Below are 23,683 nucleotides of genomic sequence, written 5' to 3'. Positions count from 1 at the left end.
GACGGCGACTAAGGCATCCGTGGGACGGAGGAAACATGACAAGCGTTTGTAGAAGCAAGGCACCCCTGTTTTACTCTGGGCCAGGGAGAGTGATGGACCTGTGGGCTGTGATGGGAACGGGTCAGGGGGCATGAGAGTCACGAGGCGAGGCAGAGCCAAGAGTCGGAATGCCGCTCCAAAGGGAAGGGAAAGGGGCATGAAAAAGGCATGGGGAGGCGCCTGGTTGCGAGGAATTACGATTAAGTTTAGCAGTGTGTGCGGCGGGTGTATGGATCATGCTTGAATAGTAGATCTCGGGAAGCTGATCTTGCGTACCTAAGGCTGGTCTACTTTTAAGTGCATTTGCTAGTCTTCAGACACAGGCAAAGCCATCAAACGGATTGGATATACTAGGATAGATAGGTTTCTTCTCCCTGCACTGGAGGGTAACCGTTGGCCAGAGAGGCAGGGAGACGACATAATAAGGAAGGCGGCAGGGGACGGGGACGAGAATATCAGACGCAAGAGCCTCCGTTGACTGACTGACCTGTCTTTTTCCTCGACGGGCGAGGAAATACCATGGCCAAGGGCTGAGCGAGGGCATGACGATGTCGTGGACGTGGTCTTGCTGGGCGAGTCGGGTGTCTTCTAAAAGACGGGCTGACAAGACGAAGAAGCGGCCAAGCAATGACAAGCAACGGCAATGTGACGCAGCGGTTGGGAAGCTAAGATCGGCAAGGGTGTCGGCTGCTTGGGTTATCTTGATTCCTGGTGTGCAATTAATGTATTGTCGGGCAATTTTCCGTTGGGGTCGTCGGTATGCAATATCGCCAGGGCGGAACACGCGGCGGGACGACGGATGGACGGACGACTCAGGAGTCTTGACAGGCCCTCCCGCCAACGGGGCAGAACTGGGGTGGGCGGGGGCAAAATGGCAAAGCGGCAAACGTGGTCGAAAATGGCTAAGACGCAGCAAGGTGGTCCGGGACGAGGACGGAGGACGGAGGACGCAGCAGTGATGGGGAGGGAATCCGTGGTTGTGGACGGAGGGGATGAAACAGGGTGCGTTACGGAACTGTCAGAGGGCTGAGGGAGAGTGTCAGTGAAGCACATCCGAGCGCCAGCCTCTTTTCGGCAGGTACGGTTAGAGCTTCAGCCAATAACAAAGAGCTACCAAGGGGCAGTGGGTGGATATATTATGGGTCTCGGTACTGAGGACGAATCACGACGGGGGTGTGAGTGCGTGTCCTGGCTCGCTGGGCGGACCGTGCGTACCCAAACCTTATTTCGGCTTCGACGTCGTCCGACTTGGATTGACACGCGCTATCACCGCTTGCCAGTCTCAACTTTTTCTTCTCTCTCTGCTATTCCCATTCACGGTCCAGATGGACAGTGGCGGGAGGGGAGCAGGCACTCAGGTGATTACTCACGACTAGAGGCAATGAAGGGAAGTCGTGGCTGCCCCGTGACCCGTCTTGGTTTTGGTCTTGGTTTTGGTCTTGGCTTTTGTACCGTCTTGCTAGGTGTCTCCTCTTTTTTTATTTCTCAACCTTACCTCTCAGCTACGGACTCGGGGCAACAGGGTTGCATTCCTCCATTGGCCTGATGGTCGAAGGCCGACTGACGGGCCTGTTTTGTGCGGAATGTAGGTGTCTCGGTGTGCGAATACGTACGGATCCATGTGCGTGTGTGTGTGCGCGTGTGTGGCTCGGAGGTTTGACGGGCTGAAGTCCAATCATGATGAGATAACTTTTTTCATTTGCTTTTACCTTTCCATTTTCTGGCGAGCAGACGAACCGCAGTTACTGCCAGTGTTCCTTTCGGATCTCTTTTCTATCCTGTCAAGATCGGCCTGGTCCCAACTTTGACGACGTTACAATTTTACGACATTGGCGTAGCCTGCGCGTGCGCCACTACCGGGCGTGTGTGTGATTGTCTGATTATAAGCAGGTGCAGCAGCGTCGCAAAACCCAATTGCCGTTCAGCTAGTCTGGCCTCCTCGGGCCCATCATCCTCAGTTGACTGACGTTGGCCTGCCGCGGTGTGTGGCGTTGTGTCTGTCAGTGGCACGAGTTCACAGCCCACGATGAGAGTCCGAGCTCCCTCGTGTCTACTACCTTTGTAGGCCATCTCCCCCATCGGGGCCGTCCGTCTTGCAACCCGTCGGATCTACGCTTCCAGACCCTCCTCATTTCTTTTTTCTTGTGCTAATGGGCGGTAATACTACACCCGGGTACAACGGCTTCCATTCTCCTAGCTTGTATCGTCTTGCTTGGAAGCCGTCTTGGCCGGCTTTGGGGTCTTCCCCCATACCCATCCGCTTCTGGCAAGCCACTTGGGAGACAAGGGTTCCTTACACAACAACCTGACGGAGACCCCATCAAACTAGGTGCGGATGTTAAGCTATGCGGTAGTGCATCTACATTAAATCCCAAGAGGAGTTGCAAATGCCAAGTCGGGAAAAGCCACCGACGACAGCAGCAAGCAGGACGCAGGCAAATGCGAGGTCCGGCAGTGGCAGCAGCATAAAAAATGAAAACAAAAACCTCCCAATAAAAACCGGCGATAGGGGATCGACAAACAACATCCTGTAAGCTTGGGTTTTGATGTGTTTCCCATTGTCCTAGACCTGCAGAATTGACCAAACCAGCCGTCGTTCCAAGCCCACCAGACAGAGTCGGTGCGGCGGGCACATTGGCCCAGGTCCAGATGCAGGGTAGGCTCTCACACCCATGGCCTGGCTGCCATGGTCAAAACGCGTTTCAACCACGCTGCATCAGCCTCCTCCTCCTCCTCCCCCATCACTCTCTCACCTACCACACCCCCTTCGCAACCAACGTCCATTCGCCTCGTCTCGTCTCGCCTCGCTTCTACCGTCATTTGCAACACGCCCATGGTCGAAAGGGGCCCCCTCTCCGGCCCCTTGTCCACTGACGTCTCGCGGTGGGCCGGTGCCCGGGAAGGGGCGTGGACAAGGGTCTTTACCTTTTCAGATGCTCGACGAAAGACAGCGACAACGACGACGACCACCCAATCGATGCAATCAGGGGGCCTGAGGGTCTGGCTTTTTCTTCTTTCCGTTGTCGAGGCTTCCTCTTACTGGATCTTGGGACGATCCCGAGGGCTGCTTAAATTCATGCCGTTCCCTCGCACCCCCCTCCCTCTGTGTCTGGTCCCTCTTTCTTTCTGGAGATTCCATCAACAAACAATCTTGAGGCGGGATTTCCTAGTTTCTTCTTCCCTTTTCTTTACTTTCTTCTCGAATCTTTAATTCTTCAACTTCTCCAAAGGCTAGTCCTACCAAGCGCAAGTCGCTTTTTGCTCGATATTCCAACCGTTTAGTACCGCTACTCTCGCTCGACTCGTCTCCGCCGACCAAATATTCACAACACTATTCTACTGGTTGATTAAGAACCACATAAAAGACTCTCAAAATGCATATCTCGGCTATGGTTGTTACGGCTCTGGCCGCCGTTGCTCAGGGTAAGTCGGAGACCCAAGTCATGATGCCGAGGGCAAAGAGACTAACACGACCACTCGCAGCCGTCGACGTGCAGGTCGTCTCCGTCGCCTCGACCAACAACACGCTCAAGTTCTTCCCCGACAAGATCAACGCCCCCGTCGGCTCCATGGTGCAGTTCCAATTCCGCGGCGGCAACCACTCAGTTGTCCAGTCCACCTTCGACAACCCGTGCATCCCCATCTCCAACGTAAACGCCTCGGCAAAGGGCGTCTACTCGGGCTACCAACCTGTTCAAGCCTCGGCCGCTATGGGACAAATTCCCGTCTTCACCGTCATGGTCAACAGCACCGCGCCCATGTGGCTGTACTGCTCCCAGGGCAAGCACTGCCAAAACGGCATGGTTATGGTCATCAACGAGAAGTAAGTCATATCCTGATCCACTTATCCTTTTCTGGCCCAAGTTTCTGCTTTTTGGTCCCCTGTATTCTTCGCCGCACATGTCAAGTTGTCAAGCCGGGACCCGTCTGCGGATGACGCATCCGTGCCGCTTTGTGGCTGTACCACGTTTCATCCTTCGGACGATGATACAAGACGAAACCCGAGGGGCGCATGGACATAATTACACAGCACCCACTCATCCACTCACACACATCGCACACCAAATGGCACAGACACGATGCTAACAATTTCAACAGCTCCAGGGCCAACGCCACCCGTACCATTGAGAACTACGCCAAGGCAGCAAAGAATGTCCCTCAGGCCCAGATCCCCGGCGGTGGCTCTGCAGGCGGCAACGGCGGCGGTTCTGCCTCTCCCACTGGCGGTGCCGGTGGCGGCTCCAACGGCGGTGGCTCCAACGGCGGCAGCGGCGGCGGTTCCGGTGCCACACCGTCCTCTCCTCCTACCGCCGGCGCCGTCTCCCTCAGCGCGCCCGGTACTTTGCTGCTCGCCCTCGGTGCCGGCTTCCTGCTCTTGTAAGAAGCGTCGTCGTGACGGCTGTGGAGTTCGGGTCAGGCCGGGCGTTGGGCTCTGGCCACGGTGTACACTTTTTGTGCTGATGAAACTTAATACCATTCACTTTTCCTCTTTTTTTTACCTCATCATTCGTGGAGGGCGGCGCATGTCAACCGCTGGTTCGCACGGTACGGCCGGGAAGCCCGAGAAAACCAAAAGACTAGAAAGGGGGGGCTTTCTCCCTGTGTATATGGGGATCCATGCCGGGAACGGCGTCAATTGCATGATTGATTTGCTATAGTATCTAAATCGAGTTTCTTGATTCTGGCAGTGCAATCCATCTCCACGCGCAAATGTCTGAACTGTCTGTGTGTCGGTCGCCGTGGGCTTGACCACTCAGGGCGACCGGCAATCACGTATACGGAACACTCTCAAAAACCAAGCTCAAGACGAGCTTGAATCCCTCGCCACAGCATTCAAGCATGGTCGAATAGAGAGGGGACTTCCAAGAAACCAAATATGGTTGACTGAGCATTTCTACCTGAAAAGCAATGACTCCTCTTGCCCCTCTTTGGCTTGTCCTCTGTAATGTCACCGGGGCCCCAAGAGGATTGAAATTGAATATTAGAGGGGGCGCGTGGATGCGAAATGTGACGGGCTTGCGCGTGACCAACCACTAACCGGTCCTCGGCCCGTTACACAACCCCTTGGTGGGTAGACCAGATCTTGAAAGCAGCCACTCAGAAGGCAAGAGAGCACAGCATTACGCTTGTCACATTTAGTTTGTTCAGATTCGTCGGGCAAGCGGTTCGCAGGGTAGCTGTGAACGCACCATGGCAAGTTGCACATGGTTGGCGCTCCCACAGTTGAGTCCATGGCAGGGAAACGAGCTGCTGCTCTGTTCAAAGTGCCTATGAACGAGACAACATAGTATTCAAGCAAGCGCGGTCCGTCGTCATGGCACCTAGTTCTGGCCCTCCTGCCCAGGAATCTTCCTCGGGACCCTGCCCTTCTGCGCCTGCTCGCACAGCTTCTTCTTGGGCTCCTTTTCGAGCCAGCCGGGATCCCTCCTGACCTTGCCGACGGCGCCGTACTTGTCGCTCTTGGAGAAGAAATCGACCCAGTGCTTGAGCGCGTCGTGGACCTTGGCGTGGGCGGCGGCCAGCTCCTCCTCCTGTAGCCTCCGCATGTCGTCGTAGGACCAGTGGCGGTCGATCTCGGGGTCGTCGAGCGGCAGGAACATGGCCTCGACGCCGCGCATGTCCGGGGTGCGGTCCTCCATGAAGCAGCCCGTGACGAAGCCGCGCGAGGCGTCGCGGCCGGCGAAGACGTTGTAGGAGCCGCCCGGGCCGTAGATGCGCGGGTTCGCCGAGACGTCGAAGATGGTGTGGTTGATGGCGAGGTAGATGGGCTTCTCGGGGTCCGAGCCGTCGTACTGGAGGAGCTCTTCGGGGGTGAGGTAAATGGGCCCGTTCTGCGGATGGTCGTGGGTTAGCATCTGCAGTCTGCAGGATGGACAGTGGGTAGGAGTGCCTCTCTGCAGAAAGGAGGGCTGGATGTACGCACCCATTTGGACCGCCAGTAGCTGGGCCGCAGGTACCAGGGCTTGTTCTTTTGACCCCAGAAGAAGCTTTCGCCATTGCTCTGGAGATAGCTGAGGGCGCACGATGCGAGGAGAAGGAAGCTCAGCAGGCGGAGGATGTCGACGTAGGGGCTGTACACGTCCGCCTCAGCCTTTGCCTTCTTGGACTTTTTGCTCTTCTTCCCCCGCGAGTGTTCGGCCGGGGTGCCCGCAAACAGGTTGTCGTCGTCCTCGGCTTGCTGCACCGGCTTGCGCTGGCGCACACTGGGAGATTCGTCTGCCATGGCCGTGGGTGCTTCTATTCCGTGGAAGGGGGCAATTGGTAGTGTGGTTGGCAGCGATGATGTTGAAGCCACGGTAGACAAAGTCAGATTGTTTCGACTGAAAGCTAGGTAAGTACTTGAATGATCGGCAGGGTTAGGCTAAAAGCAGAGTGAAAGTGAGAGTGAGAGAGAGCGAGAGAGGCCCCCTGTCTGCTGTCACGTTGTTGATGTGGGGTGACAAGCGGAAGCAACGGACAGATTTCTAGAAATAACAGAAGAACCAAAAAGCAGCTGAATGGAGTCAAGCACTTACTTCTGCAGGCTTTCTGCACTCCGCCAGCGGCAGACAAGGTGGGCGGATGGACCGGTGACGATGTGGAGGCCGAGAGTGAGGAACGGGGGTGTGTGGCCCGGCGGGGGACGCAAAGCCGCGAAAACGGCGAAAGGTGACTTTTAGACGGCGCGTGATAGGTTGCGGCGGATCCAAGCTATCCGATGGAGAGAAGTCCCCTTTTCTGGGACCACGACGAGTTGGGGGGGCTTTTTCAGATTGATGCAGGAGTGTTCCTGGAGGAGGGCAAGTTACAGATAGAGTACAGTCCTCTGGAGCTGCTTGCAAAAGAATTAGGCTTCCCTAAACTACTAGCTGTGGCGCTGACACTATAAATATACGGATACAGAGTACCCGTCGCGTGTCTCAAGCTTCCAGAAGCTGTCGCCCTGGTCGAAATATCCGGGTAGATAAGTAACTTCACCTACCTGGCCCAGGTACTCCGTAGATGGACACGATAGACATGATGCTGGCGGTGGCAATGGGATTGGAACTTGTCAAAGAATCCATCATCGTCACCTTGTGTTATGCATGCTATTCAGTCCTGACAAGCATGTAGGCTCTCCGGATGAAAGGAGCACCATATGCCATTAAGCACATCAGAGACAATCCGGAGCAGCTTTCAAGGATATCGCTGTGTCGGGGAGCAGAGTTCCCCCTTACCGCATCCAGCAGCAGCTCCCAGCTTTGAGCTAACCAACTTTTTTTTTCTTGTGCCTAAAGGCGGACCTGATTATGTCATTCATTGACGGCCCAATCCACGACGCTAAATGAACCATTTCGCTAGGGCAATCCATCCGCGTCACCCAGACAACCCGCCTCCAGCAGCACCCGCGCCCGCACTGTAAACACCCATCGGCCTGCTCCCACCCAACAATTCGGACCAGGAGATATCTACATACTCCTTTAACTTATTCTACCTACCTACATGATACCGCCTCCATCAAGGTAGTACTCTATTACTCCGACGCTTTCACGGCCATCCACCGCGAGGCGCGAACACATGCAAGCTGCCTTCGAGCTCCTGGACACGAAGCAATTCGATACTAGCCACGACATCGCCCTCTCAAAGACCTTCCCAGTGTTGCATGATAGAGCATTGCCCGATTAACACAGCAATATACTCACCTTCACGATGGCCGATAGCGACGACCAACCGCCCTCGCCAGGAGGGCCACTCAGTCCGATGACTCCCGACCGCGCAAACCAGAAGCAACAGGCCCGCAACCTCTTCACATCGCCTCGCAGCAGCCCCAGCGGTCGCGACAGCTCTGTGCACGACAAGATATCTCAGTTCAATAACCTCGCCATGCAGTCCAAGACACTCGAGCGCAAGACCGCCGACGCCGCCCTCAAGCGTGCTATGCTGGGTCGCGAGGAAGCCGAGACCGAACTGCGCCGCTACCGCGACGAGTCCAAGGTCCTGCGTGTTCAGTTGGAAAAGGGCAAGGAGCGAGAGCAACGCGTCAGCGAGCGTCTCGAGACCGTCATGGTAAGCCCACTCGCCCGCCTCTGCCTCCTCGCTCAAGGGGGGGCCCTCCCAGCGTTGCTGACAGTGCATTCAAGGAACAATACGGTCGCGCCAAAGAAACATACGCCCATACGAAAGCAGCATGGGAGAAGGAGATCAAGCTTGCGCGCAAAAAGACGTTCAAGAACGAGTCCCAAATCATCAAACTTCAAGAGGAGCTCAAGTCCGCCCGCGAAGGCTGGCGCCTGGCCTCGGACAACCTCGACGCCGAGAAGCTGCGCTCCAAGGCCCGCGAAGAAGAGGCTTTTCAGGCTCGCTATCAAATGGTCGGCATGGAGCAGGAGCTCGGCGAGGCCTTTGAGCGCATCAAGATGCTCGAGCAGGAGCGTGACGCATACAAGACCTTGGCGGCGGAGGAAGAAGTCGCTCGCATAGCCGCCGAGGGTCGCATCCCATTACCCAAACCGCTCGACGCCGAACCGGACGACGAGTTTGCATCACCCAAAAAGAAGAAGAAGGCATCGCGATTCTCGCTTTCGACGGTGGACATAGTCTCCTCTGCCGCCAGCGAGGAAGAGATTGAGGAGCTTTCTCTCCAAGTTTCCTGGGAACGCCAACGCGCAGACCGTGCATACGAACTCGTCGACTTCTTGCAGGCCGAGTGCGAGCTGCGGTGCTGCCCTTGCGCCAAAACCCACAGAAGACAAAGCATTATCTCCCCGAGACAGAGCCTGGCTTCCAACAGGCCAAGCATCATGTCGCCGAGGCGCAGACTCATGCCGCCGGCTGAGATAGCTGACGCCAGTGATCTGGTCATTCTTCGCGGAAGTAGAGGGTCCTCTGCGGGTCGCCCATCACTCGATGCTTCTCAGAGCCCCCCGGCCGATGAAAACGTCTTCAAGAAGTCCGATGCTCCCAGGAGGTCGAGGGAGGAGCGCCGGAGCACCATCTTCTGCGCCCGCGAGGGCATTTTCCGAACGGTGTCTCTACAAGAGGCCGAGGAGATCGAGGCCCAGCGGGAGCAGGAGAGAAAAGAGCACGAATCCAGCGAGGAGTCTCCCAATGAGCCTCCCACTCCCCACGATGCTCCCCCGAGGTTCTCGCGCACACCCTCTCTCGAACCCCCTGACTTTGCTGTCCTCGCCCAGGAGCGCATGTCGCTGGCATCCCTCCTCAATGCGCCCCACGGCGGCGCCGACGGCGAAGCCCACACCGCGCCTCTTCCCTCCATCCCGACCATGCCTGACATGGAAGACCGTCCAGCGGCTCGTTTCTCAAGAAGCCCCTCGCCGAGCCCCAAAGATACCGTCCGCCCACACACAGCAGCCGCGTTCTATACCAAGACGACCACAACGACCGTTCCCGTCCGTGATGATAAGCCAAGGCCCCAGCCTAGGGTCGAACGCGGCCGCACGCCATCAGGTGGCGACTGTCAGATGTCTTTTGACATCAACAACCCCGCCATGACCCCAACCATGACGCGCGAGGAGGCCCTGGCCCGCATTCGCGAACGCCGAGGACGGGCCCGCTCCATTGCACAAGGCACAGCGACGCCCCGCAAGAAGATGATCGAGGGTGCTGGCGAACGGCGAGATGTTAGCGCCCCCGCCGGTCAGCCGTATCCCAAGGCGAAGGTGTAGAGTTCCTTATTGTCCGACGCGGGCTCGCCGGGTAGGAAACAGGGCACCGCCGGATCAGTTCGCCCCAGCAAGGATGTCATCTCGCCCAACGTACATCACGGGGACTATGATGTCGTCTCGCACTACGTTGACGATGAGGCCTATCCCCGATTGACTGAAGCCCAAAACATCACAATGCGGAGCCGCCTGTGGAAGCTGACGCGGGACTCGCTCGCGCGCAGCTCGTTTGGCTGGTCGGCGACACGTACATAAGAGAAGAAACAACAGAAACGCGCAAAACGACACGGGAAAAGGGAAGGCGTTTTGGTTCCCGGGCACGGGAAGTGGCATACCCAGGAGCTTTCCCGCATGGCTCAGGCGTTTTTCTTTACATTTTGTTTTTCTTTTCCCAGGTGGAGGGAGGATTCGTTTGCTACTTGTTGTTCGTTCGGCTGGCACCCTTCTCTCTATTGTCTGCATAGTCAACGGCGTTTCTCTTGAGCCGGATTTGAAAAGGGGTAACGGCCTACCTTTCTCCGGGGGGAGGGGAAGGGCTGAGGGATATTTTGTTTTGACGAGGAGTTTTCTTATTTTCCCAAACCTCAACGATTGCGATTACACACATATGCACATCCTGCTGGGTCGCCTGGTCTGGTTTTCGTCACCTTTGACTGCTGTGCATTATGATGAAAATGAGGGGGCTTTGGGAGCTGGACTGGAGAGCGCGATGGCAGTATTGTGGTTCCATCGCCTTGTTCTTTTTTCCTTCCTCATCCTTGATGCGTGCGCAAACCGAGTTAAATTTCCTCTAATCTCCTATACTAATGTGTGCGCTATTGCCTCACTTTGATACTTCATTCTGCATTTCTCACACTCACCCAAAATGCTCTGTACACCTCTCAAGTGGGTTAGAATGAGGACCATGGCCAGACGAGTGGTCTTCGAGAGCCATATAGGTGTGGTACGTGAAAGACCCAAGACGGGTTTCGCACATTGTCGCAAGTGTCTAAAACACGTAACCCTCTCGCCGTCCCCTCCATCTTCTTCGCCGTGGACGTTGTAAGATCTCATCCTCGTCAACCCCCGTCCTCTCTTTGATTCGTGGTATAAATATGTATATACAGTAGTATTGAGTCGTAACGTCGTGTAGCATAAGAGTTGACACCCACCTCGACCCATTCACTCTTGTGTTCACTGAGCATGGTCGCAACACAATCCCTCAAAAGCCGCAGGGGGGGCTAAAAGCGCATCAAACAAAGGACCTCGTTTCATCCGTTCAGGAAGCCCCTTGAGGTGTTCCTCGCGTTCTCCGAGCTGTACGCATCGAGCTTTACGGCAACGAGCACGACCTCAACGGAGCTCTTGCCGCCCCGTGACCCCTGGATCTTAAGCCTCCATTGGCCCGAACGCACAACCCACTCTTCAGCCGTCAGCGCTGTTTGGCCGGCGGCCGCGTAGCCATGCGAGTCGACCCGCCTGCGCTTGCGCGAGTTCGGCTGGGATGCGGACGCTGTTGGGGATTCAACCCCGTCGCCTTGGCCAGTGCTCGAAGCCGCGGACATGGGGTTCGCGAGGTGCATGTCGTCATTTTCGACGGCGTATGGCTTGCCGTCCAGCATGATGGAAGTATCGGCATCGATGAGCACGCGAACAAGGTCCTCGCTCAAGGGCGTATGTCCCGGGGTCGGGGGCTGGCTGCCTGCTCCACCCGAGGCCATCAGGAGGCCTAGGGGCTGGGTGGTTGGTGGGAGGTTCAGCTTCGTGGCCACGACTTCGAACAGGCGTGCGATCCGGGCACGGGTGTCCCTGAAGAACTCGGCGCGGACCGAGCCAGACTGGAAGTGTAGGCGGGTGCTCTCACTGCCCGTCTCGAGGACGAGCTCCGCCGCACGATCGTCGACGTAGGGGCGCGCATAGTTGACCCAGCCTGACAAATGTTCACCCGGGGAGGCAGAAACATCGGCTGCGACGCTGATGCCGCTCTTGAGAATGTCCTCCAAGCGCAAGACGATCTCCTCGCGGCGCCGACTCTGGTTGTAGCTGATGTGATGGGGTATAAGCTTCTGCTCCAAGCCCTTGAAGTTGAAGTATCGGCAGTCTCGCAGCAGCTCAGCGCGGTGAGTCTCATCGCGGATGGTGACGGGATACCCACGCAAGAGGTGCAGGATCTCGGAGAATGTTTTGGCGGAGCGATTCGGCACGGACGGTGGTAGGATGGACGGCGGACGCAGAAGACCTTCGCGTTCGAGGCCGGGAAACAGGTCCTCGGGATTCGAAAAGAAGACGGCGAAACCGAGGGAGAAAAAGTTGGGAGAGTTACCCGGGTCGGTGAAGATGTCACGGGGTATTTGGAACTCGCGGTGGCCAATGGATATAAAGATGGACTCTTCGTAGAGCTGGGATATCAACTTGGGTACTGCCAGAGGTGTTGGTTAGTGCGGCTCGGACGAGGACAGCGGCTTGTTTCGGCGAGCGTACGGCTGTAGAACTGGGCATCTGCAAAGAGGCGCACAAAATGCGTGCCGTCTCGGGGCTTGACATGATACCCTTGGAGGTGAAGGGAGATGTCGGCAAAGGTCTGAGGGTCGCGGTCGATGTAAAGAGTGCGGATGGCACTGGATAGATCCTCGCCCGTTTCCTGTGCCTTCTTGACCTGGCAGTAGAAGTATTGGGAGAAGTAGGAGGGCGCTAGCAGTGCAAGTTAGCAAAGCAATAGAAACCAACAGTGACGTGCCGTTGGGGCCAAAGACGGACAGGCATCATCGTGTTGGGCGGGGCGCGGAGCGAGACCGGGGTTTCCGGTCAGTGTCGAGGATAGCAAAGGTTGCAAACGCACCATCGGACGAAATGGAGGCGCCAGAGAGCTTGAACAGTTCGTTGCCTATTTGGATAGGGAAGACGCGCTCATGGGGAAGGATGTGCGGGATCTTGGCAACTTGAGCCTCGTCGCGCGGCGCCGAACTCCTTGAAGGCGGGTGGGGTCTGGCGTTGTTGTTGGCGTTGGCGGCCGACATGGCGGCAGCGACAGGTTGGCGCAATGGATCAAGATGCGGTGCGGGATGAGAGATGACTGGTGGTATACGATTCTCGGGGTCTATTCGGGCACGAAGCTCGCAAGGAAGCTGGTCATCCTACGTCGCGTTGTCGAAGCACAGACCAGAGACATGAGCATGCGATGGCAATGACGACGGCGAAGGCGACATGACCCAAGGGTACCGATACCGCAGTCTGCGTTGGGACGTTCGCGCGAGGGGTGTATGGACGTAGACAGTAACAGTGGCAGTAGGAGGGGCCTGGGGCAAGCAGTCTGTTCGTCGATCTGTATCTTTTGGGCCGGCGTGATACGACATTCGAGTCGAACTTTACCTCGAGAGGATGGAAGTGCCTTGGCAATACCTACGATTCGCTGGTTCGAGGCGACCAGGGGGGGTTGGGGGTTGCACTTCAACGGCGCGAGGCATCCATCGGCCGTGGTTTGATGGGGCTCGAGGCGCGCTGCTCGGCTCCTAGGTTTTGTTTTGTTTTGTTTTGTTTCCGGGCCACACACGAGCGCAGTTCCGCTGTGTCTTTGAATGGGGAGATTCGGAAACAACGTGGCTGGTGCGCAATAGGCGAGAGGCAACTCCGTACACTACATAGAAGGTGCCCACACACAATGCCTGCACAAGGTAAGGTATCATGTACTCTGTACATAAGTGTGTATGCCTAGGGCGAACTGCCTACCTACCTTAGCACAGAAGCCACCTCTATTAATGTAGCCCATCGATGTACTTCGTCAGCAATGATCGTACGAGAGGGTACTTCCGTCAGAGATTGGGGGCCGTTATTCCCGACAAAAGCGGCGCTAAGCGGCGGCTAGGAGGCTGGACTTTCATGTCGCTAGTATCGTCACCACTAGGCATTCGGGCCTCCCGCGGCGCTAGGCCAAATTGTCTTCCAGCGACACTGACGCTGGGTAAGCGAAAAACGATTCCCGTTGTGGTTAAGAGGGAGAGGAGAATCTGCGGGCAACTGGTACGCGCCTTCTGTTTCTTGTTTGCTGCCTGGTGTTTGGATGCAGGAGCAGTAGGACCGCTCCTTCCCAGACAAGTATTTACTACCAAGGTAAGGTACCAAAGGCAAGTAAGTACCTAAGATAGGCTGTAAGTAGGTAGGTAGCCAAGGCAATCTATGGATATTCATGTGCCGAACCAAATTCGCCCACAACACATTTACGTCGTGAGTCACTGGGAGACGAAAGCGAATCCGTCATTCGAATAATCGAAGAACAACAAGGTCCGTTGCCGCACCTCAGCTCCGCATAATGCTGCCATCTATCGCAAGCTCCCGCCGGGAAATACAACCACGACATGGCAACATGGCTGTGGAAGCACGTCTGCAGGTCTCGGACGTCGTCGAGGACCTTTGTCAAGCTGACTTTGTTCTGCACGCCGCCGTTTCCACGTATCGTTTGATGATACACACAAAGACTTTAGAGGTCGACTCACTACCACAGCCTGTTTGGCATGCCCGTACTGTGTACACAGCTATCCACAGGCGCGGTAGTTCGAGAATTCCGCCTGCACCAATCGGATGATGATGGCCATAACACAACCTCGGAGAGACAATGTCGTCTTCTAGACTTTATCCTTCTTGGCAAGTCTGAGCTGAACATGGCACCCTCCGCCGCGCGGTGAAACTTTTCCCGTGAAAGGCTGAGGGACGAACTGCTGACCAGACTCCAGCATTTGGCACTGGCCGGTCGACGTTCGCAATAGTCTCATGCTTCTGCACTGCATCCTTTTGTCGTCTGTCACCGAGAGTGCAACAGCGCCGAGGAGATATACGCGCGTCATATGTCGCTCGCATTGACATGCGGCTGCTCGCGAAAAAGAGACAAAAGGGGCATGGCTCGTTGCGTTCCTCGACGTCGACAGAACCTACTGCACGCAGGTTCATCGCCCCATACCTTCCGATCGGGTCGAGCAGCCAGTCGGCCGAGTTGCGGAGTGTTCCTGGTGACAAACTCAAAGACGTACGGGGACGCACTGCAGATAGGAGGGGCACACGCACTGACGTTCGTTGACGCGTACCGAAATTTCGGACGAAAATCAAACATGGAAGCTTGGAGGGGGGAGTATCTGTTTACGAGAGAAATCCGCAGCATCTTCGGTTCCGCAGTCGGGTTCGCAAAGCGTACACTAATACAGTGTTGCTCCGAAACACAGGGAGGAATATACTTCCAGATTACGGATCTCGGCCAATGGGGGTTTCTTAGTTCTTCTCTCCTCTCCTCTACCCTCTAAGGAGATTGGCTCGGAGCCGACGTATATTACGAACCGCCCGTTAGGAGACGGGTCCCATCGACACTGAATCTGAAGGGGACACTCGCCGGGCCCTATTGTACTTTATTGCGACCTGATGTCGTGCTGGGCCTGGCCACTGTGCCAATTACATGGCCTGACCTCGACGTCTTGGTGTGCCTCTGTACAGTATGGATACAGCACATTCACGATCCGCACTCTAGTCTCTTCACTGCGTGCACGACAAGGATGCTACTTCGTTAACGGCACTCGTCCCTATTATCCGGCCGACCGACTGAAGATGCTGGGGAGACGACGCCAAACTAAGACTAGCCCCAACTCGCGGGCATGCGAAAGAGGCAGGCCCGGCCAACTCGGCATCGATGAATCCACAGGGGTTGAGCGACTCTCTATCTCTCTCTCTCTTTCTCTGACTCCATGTCTCTGGCGGGCTCGTCTTCGGCAGCCATTGGCATTGTGCTGGGGGAGGATCAGGCATAGACGCGTGTTGGAGAGTTTGGGGGTCTCGATTATCTGTCCAGATCGGGCGCATGTTCGTTCCCGTCTCCTGTCTTAACAAGAGGCTGCTTTGTATTCCACTCACGGAGCCGACAATCAGTCATTCACACGCACACCTTAATTCCTCTGGATGCTATCTAGGTGAAACGTATCCCCAGATCCAGATACCCATCCTACAGTTCCCACCGCACCGGCGGCCGTTTCGGAGTCCCGTCGTGCGTCGAGTGAAATTGATCGACGTCAAGCCCTAGGTGGCCCCAGGCCGGAGCCTGGATTCATGGTCATTATTTCAGCACAGAAACAGGCGAGACCGAAATTGGTTTTCAGACTTTGCATGCACAGCCTGTATCGCGGGGCAAATTTTCTGGAGCCCGGGGACGCGCGATACTCTCGCAAAAGCTCTCGGCGGATGGCAAGAGACGCGTGGATGTGGACCGCGCAGTTTGTCGATCGAGGCAAGCAACTCGGGCTTCGGGAGGAATATGGGATGAGGAGTCCATAAGCCACCGTCCAAACATCCTCGCCGTCCGCACGCGCCCCGGTGCCCGCGGTAGGACCGACCTATCGTATGGCTTCGTGCTCGCTTCTCGGCGTCTCCCTCCAAGGAGCACTAGGTTTGCGACGCCAACATTCGACTTGGTGAGGGCAAGGCCGCAAGGGAAACGGGGACGATCAAACTTTAGCCCTCCCCACCCAGGCCCCAAGCAGAAACTGGGCCCGAAGGATGAATCTGCCTGGAACACGCACGCCGACGACGACCTGGCCACAGACACACTCCACAGGGGGTTCTGGTTTTGGGGCTGCCGACGACGAAGAGGGCGGGGAGAAAACGAGATGGACTAGGGGATGCTAGTTTGGCTGTTGGAAGAACAGACGCACAGGAGACTGGCGCTAGGCATGGACAACAACAGCGCGCAGGACGGCCCGGCACCAGACTCAAATCCTCGGGCGCTCGCAATGTTTCCAGGGAAGGGTTTAGCGACAAAAAAAAACGTGCGGTACGGCAAGGCGACGGCTAGGATGGCTGGCAACTGGTTTTGTGCTGCTTATATAAGGATCAGGTCACTGTCCGAGGCGCGGTTCGCCCAAGGTTTGACCTGGACTTGTCAATGGGCAGTGGTATGTGCTCACTCACTGCTTAGCCGTATGATCCCGTATCGTGCTCTTAGACGGGGGAGTGTGGCGGTCTGTCTCGACGGAGGAACGATGCCCAGGAATGGAGACGCGAGTGGGCTCGCTCCGGACTGGACTCCGTGGCCTGAACTGGTCTGATCAGCGCAGAGGGCAAAGGCCGAAAGCTCGCTCGCAGCAATTGGGGGTTGACAAATGCAGAGAAGCGCATGTACGAAGAGTACACACACGCGCACACACACATGGCCAGACGCCTCCGCCTGCGCCGCGCACTCGAACTCGACCGCAGGTGGGCCGGCTGGTTTCCAACCTGGCGGTTCGGCCCAAACAGAGAATGGATAACTCCATGTCGACGATGGGCAGGACAGACTCCTCCCGTTGCCTGTCTGTTTCGGATGGTTGTCTCCATGTCCTCTCTCTCGGCGGCATCGATGATCGGGCCTGACCTCGGCCCCATGGCGCCCCTGTAATGAGCGAAAAGGAGGACGAACCCATCCGAGCACAAGATTGGAGATGCCCCAGACATGGCATCTACGCTACGTATCCCGCGACATTGCCAGGCTCATCGTCATCTATTTTCAGTCTGCCATCGGTAGAAACACCCGCCGTGACTGGCCACACAGATGAATAACCTCCAGAGGGGGGGTTCTCTCACTTGGGCTAGGCAGCTGGCCTACAGGGAGGTAGGTGTGTGTATGTGTGTATGCGGCATACGCCTGTGTATGCGCATATCCACACTTGGCACTTCATCTTGGCCACCCATCCTTCAACCCTGGAGGCGGTGGGGACGGACAGGAAGCTTGAGTGGATAAGGACGAGGGACAGGATGATACAGAACAAAGAGCATCTTGAGAGAGACGATTCTCAGCTCCGATATCAGCCATGGCCTCATCAGCACACACGCGGAAGTGCACAACATGGGCACACAGGGCATGCCATGCGCGGGAGCAAGAGAGAGCTCGGATCTCTTCCGCCAGCGCGCACATGGTCTTTGAAAGACTGGATACGTATACACGACCGAAGGCAGCAACATCAAGAGTTCCAAAACGCGCAAGACATCAATCAAGATTCCCGATGCGAAAAGCAACGAAGGAATTTTCCGGACCTCGCCCAGACGCGCTATAGTAACACGTGCTGTAAGTACACAATGTACTGTGTATGTAAGCAAAGCATCGGACAACAAGCCAAGGGCCGGGTCTAGCTTGTGAGGATACAAATGTCTGGATGGTCAATAGCGTTGTCAGTGGCCGGCCACACTGATACCGAGACTCTGTGTGTGCTCGTACACTGTAGTCCGAGTACGTCTTCAGCCAATGGAGAAATATATGGAACAAGCACCAAGCAATCGCACGCTACCTAAGTGCACTACACAACACACTACAGAGTACGTTCGGCAGTAATCGTTCGCCAACATGCTACCTTGCAAGCTCACGCTAGAACCAGAGACGCCTGCATTGCACACCGGACAAGACTTCCCTGCGTCTTTTGAACCCGTCTCTTGTGCCTTCAACTACGGATACAAATGTTTTCATTTATCCAAACCAGCTCATGTCTTCCGTCGTTTTCTCCATTCCCGACCCTTGATTATGAGGGAGAAGAAGGTCCTTTGCCTCGGGAACCTGCTCCACGGACACGGACATGGCCACGAATAGGGGACCCGGCAGTGTGGCAAGGGTACACCCGGCACGCCGATCCCTCACGCAGCAGCTTCGTTCCAGGCTCTGCCTGGCGCGCCCCCCCCCCCCCCCCCCCCCCCCACCCCCCCCCTCCTGGTGAGAGAGACTTGGGCAGCGGCGGTGCACTCTGAAATGCTGCTGCATAGTGGTCAACAACAGTGTCTGTAGCTGCGTGCTCTGTACGGAGCGCAGTCTGCGTGCCTATTTGTGCACAGCTAGGCCCAGATGGGTCATGGCTCGTCGGCATCCCTCGGGGTCTGGACCCCCCCCCCCCCCCCACCTCTGGCTGTCGTCGAACTGGTGCTGCTGCTCTCTTTGAGTCTTTTTCTGCCCTCGGCCGACGATTTTTCTGCCCAGCCTCCCAAGGAAAGATTGCTGCTGCCCGCCCTAGTAGCCGACCTGCTGGGACGCCACGCCAATGTACCCACGAAAACAGACAGACTCTGTGCACCAACTTCGTACCTACACTGCCAGACTGTTGTTCTCTCTCGCCGCCCGATGCCGAACCGGAGAGCCTCTTCTTTGACGGTGAGTCGTATCTGCGCTGCATCGATGACGCTCAAGTCAAATGATCGGTCACCGTTTGGGCCTGGGCACATCATTAGCTGTCCACTCTCTCTCTCTCTCCCTCAGGCTCTCTCAATCGCAACATGTCACCCCTGTCCAGGTTCCTGGCTGGGTGTTGGCACCGTGTTGCACACCTTGTTGCACACCCACCCGCTGAGAGGTGACGGGGTATTCGTATTACTATAAGCGGAGCAACGGAGTGACGGGGCCCCAGGAGACCGAGTAGAGTGTACGGAAGAGTGAGTGTACGAATGCTTGGAAGACTTGGAGAGTTGCAGAGGCTGGCATTTGGGGAAAGTCTGGCGTTGTTTAACCTACAGACGCAGCACTGTACCGTCAGCTCACTTAACGCACATGCGGGAAGGATATCTATCAGTCCTCTCTCGGCATTCTTCTTCTCCTCCTTTCGGATACAAGCAAATCTTCACACCATTCACACACCCCCTCGCTTAGTATCCTCGCACCCCCCCACCTTGGCTTGAACCGTGTGCCCCCTTTTTCTTTTTCTTTTCCATCTTCCATTCTACTTTCTTTTGCTCGGCGGCTTTTTCATCCACACCCCATCCGTCTCCGTAAACCCCGGACCTGACCTGGCCTGACCTGGCCTGACCTCTCATGTCGAATGTGGACGGCCTGGAACAAATCGCTGGGGGGAAAGAAGGGAGGGGGGGTATGGGGTGTGGGATCACCAATCCCATCATTAAACACACCACCACCTCTCGACCTTCTTTTGCCTGGTGGTCTAAAGGTACAGTACAGACTACGGTCTACCTTTGCCTCAACCTTCCATACTTCCCGTCCCGTTGTCCACCACGAACCAGCCCCAGACTAGACAAGACAGGCTTGACCAGGGCTCCGTGTCCTGCACATTCGACACTTCTTTTTTTTTTTTCTTCTTTTTTTCTTCCCTGGCCCTCGGGTATCCTGGACATCTCGCCCACTCATCCATCCACTCATTCACTCACTCAATCCAACCCTTGCCCCCCCCCCCTCCGAGCTCCATGCTGTACTCTGTGAGGAGAACAAGACCCAGCATAGAGCAGAACCTCACCTCGAAGTAACTCGGCCGGTTGCCAGCTGGAGAACTACGGGACAGTGTCCACGGCAAGCAGACCAGTGGTAGCAAAGCCGGACGGAGCCAAAGACGAAGAGATCAAGAGAGGGCGTCGCAGTCTCACTCGCCATCTCCAAATTGCCAGCCTAGATACCGCCGTCTGCCCGTCTCTACTCGATCTGTACCTTGTCTGGCTTTACTCTCCTTACCAGACAGGCCGCACCGCACCGCACCGCACCACGCACTACGCGCCAAAAGCCCCGAGGAAGCTTGGATCAATACAACTAGCAATTTGCTGTCTTTTTTTCTCTTCCCTCCCCTAATCCGACCCTCCCCTTCTCTTCTTCCTCTTCTTCTTCTCCTTCACACACGTCCTTGTCTGTCTTCGTCACTTGCTGCTGCTCCCAGTCTGGAGCTTCACCTGCTTCGTTGACGACGTTCCTGGGCACAACATTACCACATCTCCGTAGACCGATCTGGCGGACGGCCCTTCTGTTGTCTTTGCTGGTCACGAGCACAGTGACAGCCACTGTTACTCCTACTTACTACCTTCTCGCACTACGACTTTTACTACTACCACCACCACCACCACTACTAACTACTACTACTACTACTACTACTCACACTACTACTACAACCAAGTCTATATCTCCAACTCCGAAACCAGACCATCGTCCTTACAGCCTTCCCCGTGCTCCGTCTGCCTCGCACCTGCAGTCACAGCATGTATGGTCTGCGAATGACTCGGCACCAGTCAGAGTCAACAACATCATCACGCATTGCGAGCCACAACAGGGGCAGCCCGTGTCGTTCACGGGACGTTCGATGAGCAGAAGTCTGTCCACCTCGCCCATCTGTAGCTGCAGCTGTTGATCTTGTTGCCGGCGCTGCTACCCGAAGCAGCTTGCTACGCGGAGCTTCCATTCTCGAAGCCAGCCTTTATAGCCGCCGCCGCCGCCGCCGGAGTCTGTTCGTTGCGCGCGCTGCGTCTTGCTGTGCTCCTTGCTCCGCTGCGGTTGCCCGTCCCCCCCACTACCGCAAATATCTCTATTCCACACCGGTGCCGAACCAAGGTTTCCTGGGACTTTTGTAGCTCACGGCCCAGAATGGCCGCCACGACCACATCTGCCCAGGATATGGGCACCGTCACTACCACGCTACATCCAAACACCAACTTGCTTGCTGCCGTTGCTACCATGAGTCCGATGCCCACCACGGCTCCGTACGAGACATCATCCCCCTCTCAACAAGCTCCGCATACTCTTGCTACCGGCGCCCCGGTACCGACGCCCGCATCTGCGCCGACTGCGCCAGCTCCTGTATCACCTGCCCCTGCTGGCGGATCAGCAGCCTCCGCGGCCGCGGCTGCTGCGGCTGCGGCTGCGTCGGCATCGCGCAGCGTCAAGAGGCCGCGTCCCGTCAAGTCATGTACCGAATGTCGCAAACGAAAGCTGAGGTGTGATCGCAACCTGCCATGCTCCCAGTGCCAGAAGTCGCACCGCAACTGCAGGTATGCCGCCGAGCACGACTCCTCCATGCTCTCGGACGGCTCCGATGCCGAGGTCGGCGATCATCTGCAGCGCCCGCCAAAGAGGAACTGTGTACCCGCAACCACGCCTTCGGGACCACCGCCGGCGGAATCCTCGTTCGTGCCCCTTCGCAACGGGGAGTCGGCCGGCCACTCTGCCCTGGAGGAGCTGACATTGAGACTGGACCGCCTGGAGAGGCAGTTTATGATCAAGAGCCCCGCTGGTACCGAATTCAGCGGAAGTGGTCAGCGTTTGCCGCTCTCGCCGGGTACAATACGAGGGCTGACGGTCAAGAGAGGCGCCCTACGAACACGGTTCTTTGGCCAAAACAGCGTGCGTGTCTTGCTGAACCTGGTAATTGCCCTCCCCAAAGAGACCCAGGATCACTCTGTCAGATACCACTCCTAACCCACGTTATTTTCCCAGTTCGACGACGCCAAGGATTTCATGGCAAACCAGTCCAAGATCGAGGGCATCCGAGACATCATGTACGGTCTGCAGATACTCCACAAGCGGATTCAGGAAGAGTACCGAAAGTCCCTGTCCCCCATCTCTGTTTTTGCCGACTCTGTCATTCCGGTCCAGAAGCGCATGCATGACATTCTTCCAAAGAAGGCCGTATGCGACAGGCTGCTGGCCTCGTACATCGACACGTCCGAAACCATCTACCGCATGATCCACGTACCGACCTTCAAGGAACAACACGAACTCTTTTGGGACGGAAAGCTGCCGGGCGACGACTTCCTCCCGCAGCTCCTGGCCGTCCTGTCCATCGGTTCGAGGTTCGAGACCAAGTCAAAGGGGCTGGGCCACGAACGCGTCGAGGGCGTGCACATCCCTACTGCCTGCGCACTTGTCCGGTCGTGGCTGGACGGCCTCAGGGGCAAACAACTGGTGGACTTGACGACATTGCAGACAGAGATCCTGTTGGTGCACGCGCAAAGAATGACCACCCCGCGACCGCAGGACTCGTGGGCCCAGTTGGGCTACATCGTGCGCATGGCCATGACCATGGGCCTACACCGGGATCCGTCCGAGTTCGAGCCCCGAATGCCCGTTTTCCTCGGCGAGCTCCGAAGGAGGTTGTGGTTCACCATACTCGACATGGATTTGCATCTGTCACTGGCTTGCAACCTCTCGTGTCTCGTGCGCGAGGGCGACTTCACCTGCCGGCCGCCCCGAAACCTCGACGATGCCGATCTGTATTTCGACATGAAGGAGCTGCCGCCAAGCAAGCCCATCGACCAGCTTACCGACAACCAGATGCAGGTGTACGCCGCCATGACGCTCGGCGTTCGGATGCAAGTCGCGCACCTGATCAACCGCGTCGATTCCGTCCGGGACTATGGCGAGATCATCGAGGTGGGCACGAAGCTGGACCGGTTTCTGGAAGACATCAACTATCTGTTCCCGCGGCACGGCATCCTGAACGAGGTGGAAAAGAGCAAGCAGTGGAGGTCCAGGGTCATCCTCGACATGCACGTGAGGCGGCCGTTGCTGGCCCTATACCGCCCCTTCGCCTTGGGGTTGCCGGACGCGCCGTCACAGATATCGAGGGCATACTTGCGGTCCTCCATGGTCATCATGCGCTACCTCGACGAGCTTGATCCGCTGCTCACCCACTTCCAGGACGTCAGCGACATGTACCACATGGTGCTGAAGAAGGACATCCTGCAGGCCGCCTTCAGCGTGTGCTTCTACATCAAGGCGGCCACCGAGTCGCACGCCAACGGCAACACGCTTGGGATAGCCTCCACAGTGGCCATGTCGCCCGATCCCATGGACGACGGCGTCGCCTTCAGCACCGAGACGTTTGCGCTCTGGTCGCCGTCGCGCCTCATCAAAACGGTCGAGAAGACGCTCAACTTGCTTGTCCGCAACGTCGGCGGGAACGATCTGAAGGACATCGTCGCGCTCGCCGTCGTGCTGGCGTCTGTACAGACCGCGAGTCAAGAGCAGAAGCTGCAAGAGATCCGGCGCAGCCTGCAGGGCGTACTCGATGCCTGCAAAGCCTCCACCAATGCGAGCCCTGAGAAGATGTCCCTGCAAACCCCAGCCGATCCGATGGATCCATACATGCAGACAAGAGCGCCATTCATGTTTCATGCGAATGCGTCGGCAGCTGCGGTAAGTGACCATCACGGTGGCTGGGTTTTGTGGGACGGATGGGACTGGGCTGATGCGTGGTCGGCAGACTCCGGATGATTACGCGGACTGGGACCTGGACTCTTGGAATCCGATGCTCCCAGTTCCCTCTACTCAC

The 23,683-nt window shown here is 56.8% G+C and overlaps 7 protein-coding genes across 7 annotated transcripts; 4 read left to right on the top strand and 3 right to left on the bottom strand.

The window, feature by feature from the left end:
* Positions 1-377: 377 nt before the first annotated feature.
* CDEST_07043 (uncharacterized protein) lies at positions 378-1,092 on the bottom strand (the record flags this gene model as incomplete). Its single annotated transcript, XM_062923202.1, has 1 exon — positions 378-1,092. The coding sequence occupies one exon, from the start codon at positions 1,090-1,092 to the stop codon at positions 736-738; it is 357 nt and encodes a 118-aa protein (XP_062779253.1). The 3' UTR covers positions 378-735.
* A 1,053-nt stretch (positions 1,093-2,145) lies between these two features.
* On the top strand, positions 2,146-4,667 carry CDEST_07042 (Putative cupredoxin). The gene is made up of 3 exons (XM_062923201.1): positions 2,146-3,462; positions 3,523-3,862; positions 4,138-4,667. Exons 1-3 carry the CDS (start codon positions 3,414-3,416, stop codon positions 4,418-4,420), a joined length of 672 nt encoding a protein of 223 aa, XP_062779252.1. The 5' UTR covers positions 2,146-3,413; the 3' UTR covers positions 4,421-4,667.
* A 74-nt stretch (positions 4,668-4,741) lies between these two features.
* CDEST_07041 (Putative cytochrome b5-like heme/steroid binding domain-containing protein) lies at positions 4,742-7,100 on the bottom strand. The gene is made up of 3 exons (XM_062923200.1): positions 6,555-7,100; positions 5,963-6,359; positions 4,742-5,870 (listed from the first exon to the last, which is right to left on the bottom strand). Exons 2-3 carry the CDS (start codon positions 6,260-6,262, stop codon positions 5,361-5,363), a joined length of 810 nt encoding a protein of 269 aa, XP_062779251.1. The 5' UTR covers positions 6,263-6,359; positions 6,555-7,100; the 3' UTR covers positions 4,742-5,360.
* Positions 7,101-7,364: 264 nt separating this feature from the next.
* On the top strand, positions 7,365-10,433 carry CDEST_07040 (uncharacterized protein). The gene is made up of 2 exons (XM_062923199.1): positions 7,365-8,064; positions 8,139-10,433. The coding sequence occupies exons 1-2, from the start codon at positions 7,708-7,710 to the stop codon at positions 9,681-9,683; spliced, it is 1,902 nt and encodes a 633-aa protein (XP_062779250.1). The 5' UTR covers positions 7,365-7,707; the 3' UTR covers positions 9,684-10,433.
* Position 10,434: 1 nt separating this feature from the next.
* CDEST_07039 (Putative SKP1/BTB/POZ domain superfamily protein) lies at positions 10,435-13,852 on the bottom strand. Its single transcript, XM_062923198.1, has 3 exons — positions 12,499-13,852; positions 12,141-12,350; positions 10,435-12,078 (listed from the first exon to the last, which is right to left on the bottom strand). The coding sequence occupies exons 1-3, from the start codon at positions 12,674-12,676 to the stop codon at positions 10,931-10,933; spliced, it is 1,536 nt and encodes a 511-aa protein (XP_062779249.1). The 5' UTR covers positions 12,677-13,852; the 3' UTR covers positions 10,435-10,930.
* A 2,508-nt stretch (positions 13,853-16,360) lies between these two features.
* Positions 16,361-18,842, top strand: CDEST_07038 (uncharacterized protein; the record flags this gene model as incomplete). The annotated part of the gene is made up of 4 exons (XM_062923197.1): positions 16,361-16,582; positions 16,747-16,992; positions 17,463-17,750; positions 18,417-18,842. 4 exons carry the CDS (start codon positions 16,361-16,363, stop codon positions 18,840-18,842), a joined length of 1,182 nt encoding a protein of 393 aa, XP_062779248.1.
* Positions 18,843-19,590: 748 nt separating this feature from the next.
* Positions 19,591-23,683, top strand: CDEST_07037 (uncharacterized protein). The gene is made up of 2 exons (XM_062923196.1): positions 19,591-21,774; positions 21,847-23,683. Exons 1-2 carry the CDS (start codon positions 20,998-21,000, stop codon positions 23,623-23,625), a joined length of 2,556 nt encoding a protein of 851 aa, XP_062779247.1. The 5' UTR covers positions 19,591-20,997; the 3' UTR covers positions 23,626-23,683.

The sequence above is a fragment of the Colletotrichum destructivum genome, chromosome 4, assembly GCF_034447905.1.
Source record: "Colletotrichum destructivum chromosome 4, complete sequence".
Classification (NCBI taxonomy): domain Eukaryota; kingdom Fungi; phylum Ascomycota; class Sordariomycetes; order Glomerellales; family Glomerellaceae; genus Colletotrichum; species Colletotrichum destructivum.
Note: the sequence above shows the minus strand (reverse complement) of the source record. Positions and strands in the feature narration are given on the sequence as shown.

What these genes read in the sequence shown, in the direction of transcription:
- CDEST_07042 (XM_062923201.1), top strand. Translation starts at nt 3,414, where the DNA reads ATGCATATCTCGGCTATGGTTGTTACGGCTCTGGCCGCCGTTGCTCAG. An exon ending in TCTGGCCGCCGTTGCTCAGG is followed by an intron (nt 3,463 to 3,522) that starts GTAAGTCGGAGA and finishes GACCACTCGCAG; the next exon opens with CCGTCGACGTGCAGGTCGTC. An exon ending in GTTATGGTCATCAACGAGAA is followed by an intron (nt 3,863 to 4,137) that starts GTAAGTCATATC and finishes CAATTTCAACAG; the next exon opens with CTCCAGGGCCAACGCCACCC.
- CDEST_07041 (XM_062923200.1), bottom strand. Translation starts at nt 6,262, where the DNA reads ATGGCAGACGAATCTCCCAGTGTGCGCCAGCGCAAGCCGGTGCAGCAA. An exon ending in GCTACTGGCGGTCCAAATGG is followed by an intron (nt 5,871 to 5,962) that starts GTGCGTACATCC and finishes GACCATCCGCAG; the next exon opens with AACGGGCCCATTTACCTCAC.
- CDEST_07040 (XM_062923199.1), top strand. Translation starts at nt 7,708, where the DNA reads ATGGCCGATAGCGACGACCAACCGCCCTCGCCAGGAGGGCCACTCAGT. An exon ending in AGCGTCTCGAGACCGTCATG is followed by an intron (nt 8,065 to 8,138) that starts GTAAGCCCACTC and finishes AGTGCATTCAAG; the next exon opens with GAACAATACGGTCGCGCCAA.
- CDEST_07039 (XM_062923198.1), bottom strand. Translation starts at nt 12,676, where the DNA reads ATGTCGGCCGCCAACGCCAACAACAACGCCAGACCCCACCCGCCTTCA. An exon ending in CGCCTCCATTTCGTCCGATG is followed by an intron (nt 12,351 to 12,498) that starts GTGCGTTTGCAA and finishes TTGCACTGCTAG; the next exon opens with CGCCCTCCTACTTCTCCCAA. An exon ending in AGATGCCCAGTTCTACAGCC is followed by an intron (nt 12,079 to 12,140) that starts GTACGCTCGCCG and finishes CACCTCTGGCAG; the next exon opens with TACCCAAGTTGATATCCCAG.
- CDEST_07037 (XM_062923196.1), top strand. Translation starts at nt 20,998, where the DNA reads ATGGCCGCCACGACCACATCTGCCCAGGATATGGGCACCGTCACTACC. An exon ending in TGCGTGTCTTGCTGAACCTG is followed by an intron (nt 21,775 to 21,846) that starts GTAATTGCCCTC and finishes TTATTTTCCCAG; the next exon opens with TTCGACGACGCCAAGGATTT.